General features: G+C 45.8%; 1 protein-coding gene across 1 annotated transcript in view; it reads left to right on the top strand.

The window, feature by feature from the left end:
- The window catches only part of tmem116 (transmembrane protein 116), an 11,286-nt gene that overhangs the window by 6,340 nt on the left and 3,794 nt on the right, over positions 1-1,152 (top strand). Inside the window, exons 6-8 of the mRNA XM_008430649.2 lie at positions 660-709; positions 796-879; positions 957-1,092. Of these exons, the coding sequence (XP_008428871.1) occupies positions 660-709; positions 796-879; positions 957-1,092 (270 nt within the window). The remainder of the gene's footprint in view (positions 1-659; positions 710-795; positions 880-956; positions 1,093-1,152) is intronic.

The raw sequence follows: 1,152 nt of genomic DNA, 5'->3' as shown, positions 1-1,152 counted from the left end.
TGAGCGGTAGCCATGCTGAGTTGTAGCCATTTTGAATGGTAGCCATGCTGAATGGTAGCCTTGCTAAGCGGTAGCCATGCTGAGTTGTAGCTCACTGAGGCATCATTAAACATCCATTATCAGCTGAACCCAGAAGCTTTAATCAGATTCAATATAACTTTTATTTTATTATTTCTGTAAATCAAATTGTTTCTGTAAAATTAAGCTGTTTTCTATCTTCTGTTTGAAGTGAAATCAGAACTTTCTTCTTCTACGGAAGGCCATTTCTGCCATGAAAGAAAAAAGAAAGAGCCTAACAGGAAGTCATAATTTGAAGTTTTAAAGTTGTAACTATGAGATCCTGGATATCTCTTAACAGTTTAACACATTTTATCTAAACATTACGTTAGCTYTCCTCTGTTCAACTTGTTCATACTGACATAAAGTATGTTAAGTTACATTTATATTCTTTAAATAATATTAAAAGAAAAGGCTGTAAATGTCTTGGTTTAGCCTTTAGGAACAGGATTTCTGAAGCTAAAAATTCCTAGGAAGTGTTAAAGAAGCAAACCGTCTTTAAAATGTTTATGTCCATATTTTGCTATTAAACAAGCCGAGAATTTAAACCTCTGTTGGTTCCTGGATGAGGTTCTGATTCTGGGCATCTTTTCTCTCCTCAGTTTTCCAACACGATGTCGCTGAAAGCTAAAATGATCGCTGTGTTGTCAAGGTGAGAACAGGCTGAGACCAGCAGCAGGTGAACCCTGACCTCACCTGGACCGCTCTCACCCCGCTGGCCCGTTTCTCCCGTTTCAGTCTGGTTCCGGCGCTGCTCATGGTCCCGGTGTTCGTACAAGGGAACGTCGGCCACTGCCAGGTCAACTTCAGTGAGCCGTACAGGTGAGGCCTCACCTGAGAGCGGTTAGCGCCGCGGCGCTGCGCTGCGGTCCGGAGCTCACGCTGTGCTTGTGGGGCAGGTGTCTGCTGATGCACACCGGAGCGCTGTTCCTGCGGCCGGATCAGCAGCAGCTCAGCCGCAGCTGCAGCTTCCTGCAYACCTACCAGATCGGAGTCTTCCTCAGCAGCTTCCTCCTCACCCTGCTGGGCATCACGGTGAGCAGAGGGGTAAACTCTGGGTGCAGAGGGGGAAACTGGGTGTAGAGGGGTAAACTC

This window comes from Poecilia reticulata, linkage group LG16 (genome assembly GCF_000633615.1).
Source record: "Poecilia reticulata strain Guanapo linkage group LG16, Guppy_female_1.0+MT, whole genome shotgun sequence".
Taxonomy (NCBI): domain Eukaryota; kingdom Metazoa; phylum Chordata; class Actinopteri; order Cyprinodontiformes; family Poeciliidae; genus Poecilia; species Poecilia reticulata.
The sequence above is the reverse complement of the archived record's forward strand: the minus strand, read 5'-3'. Positions and strand labels throughout refer to the sequence as shown.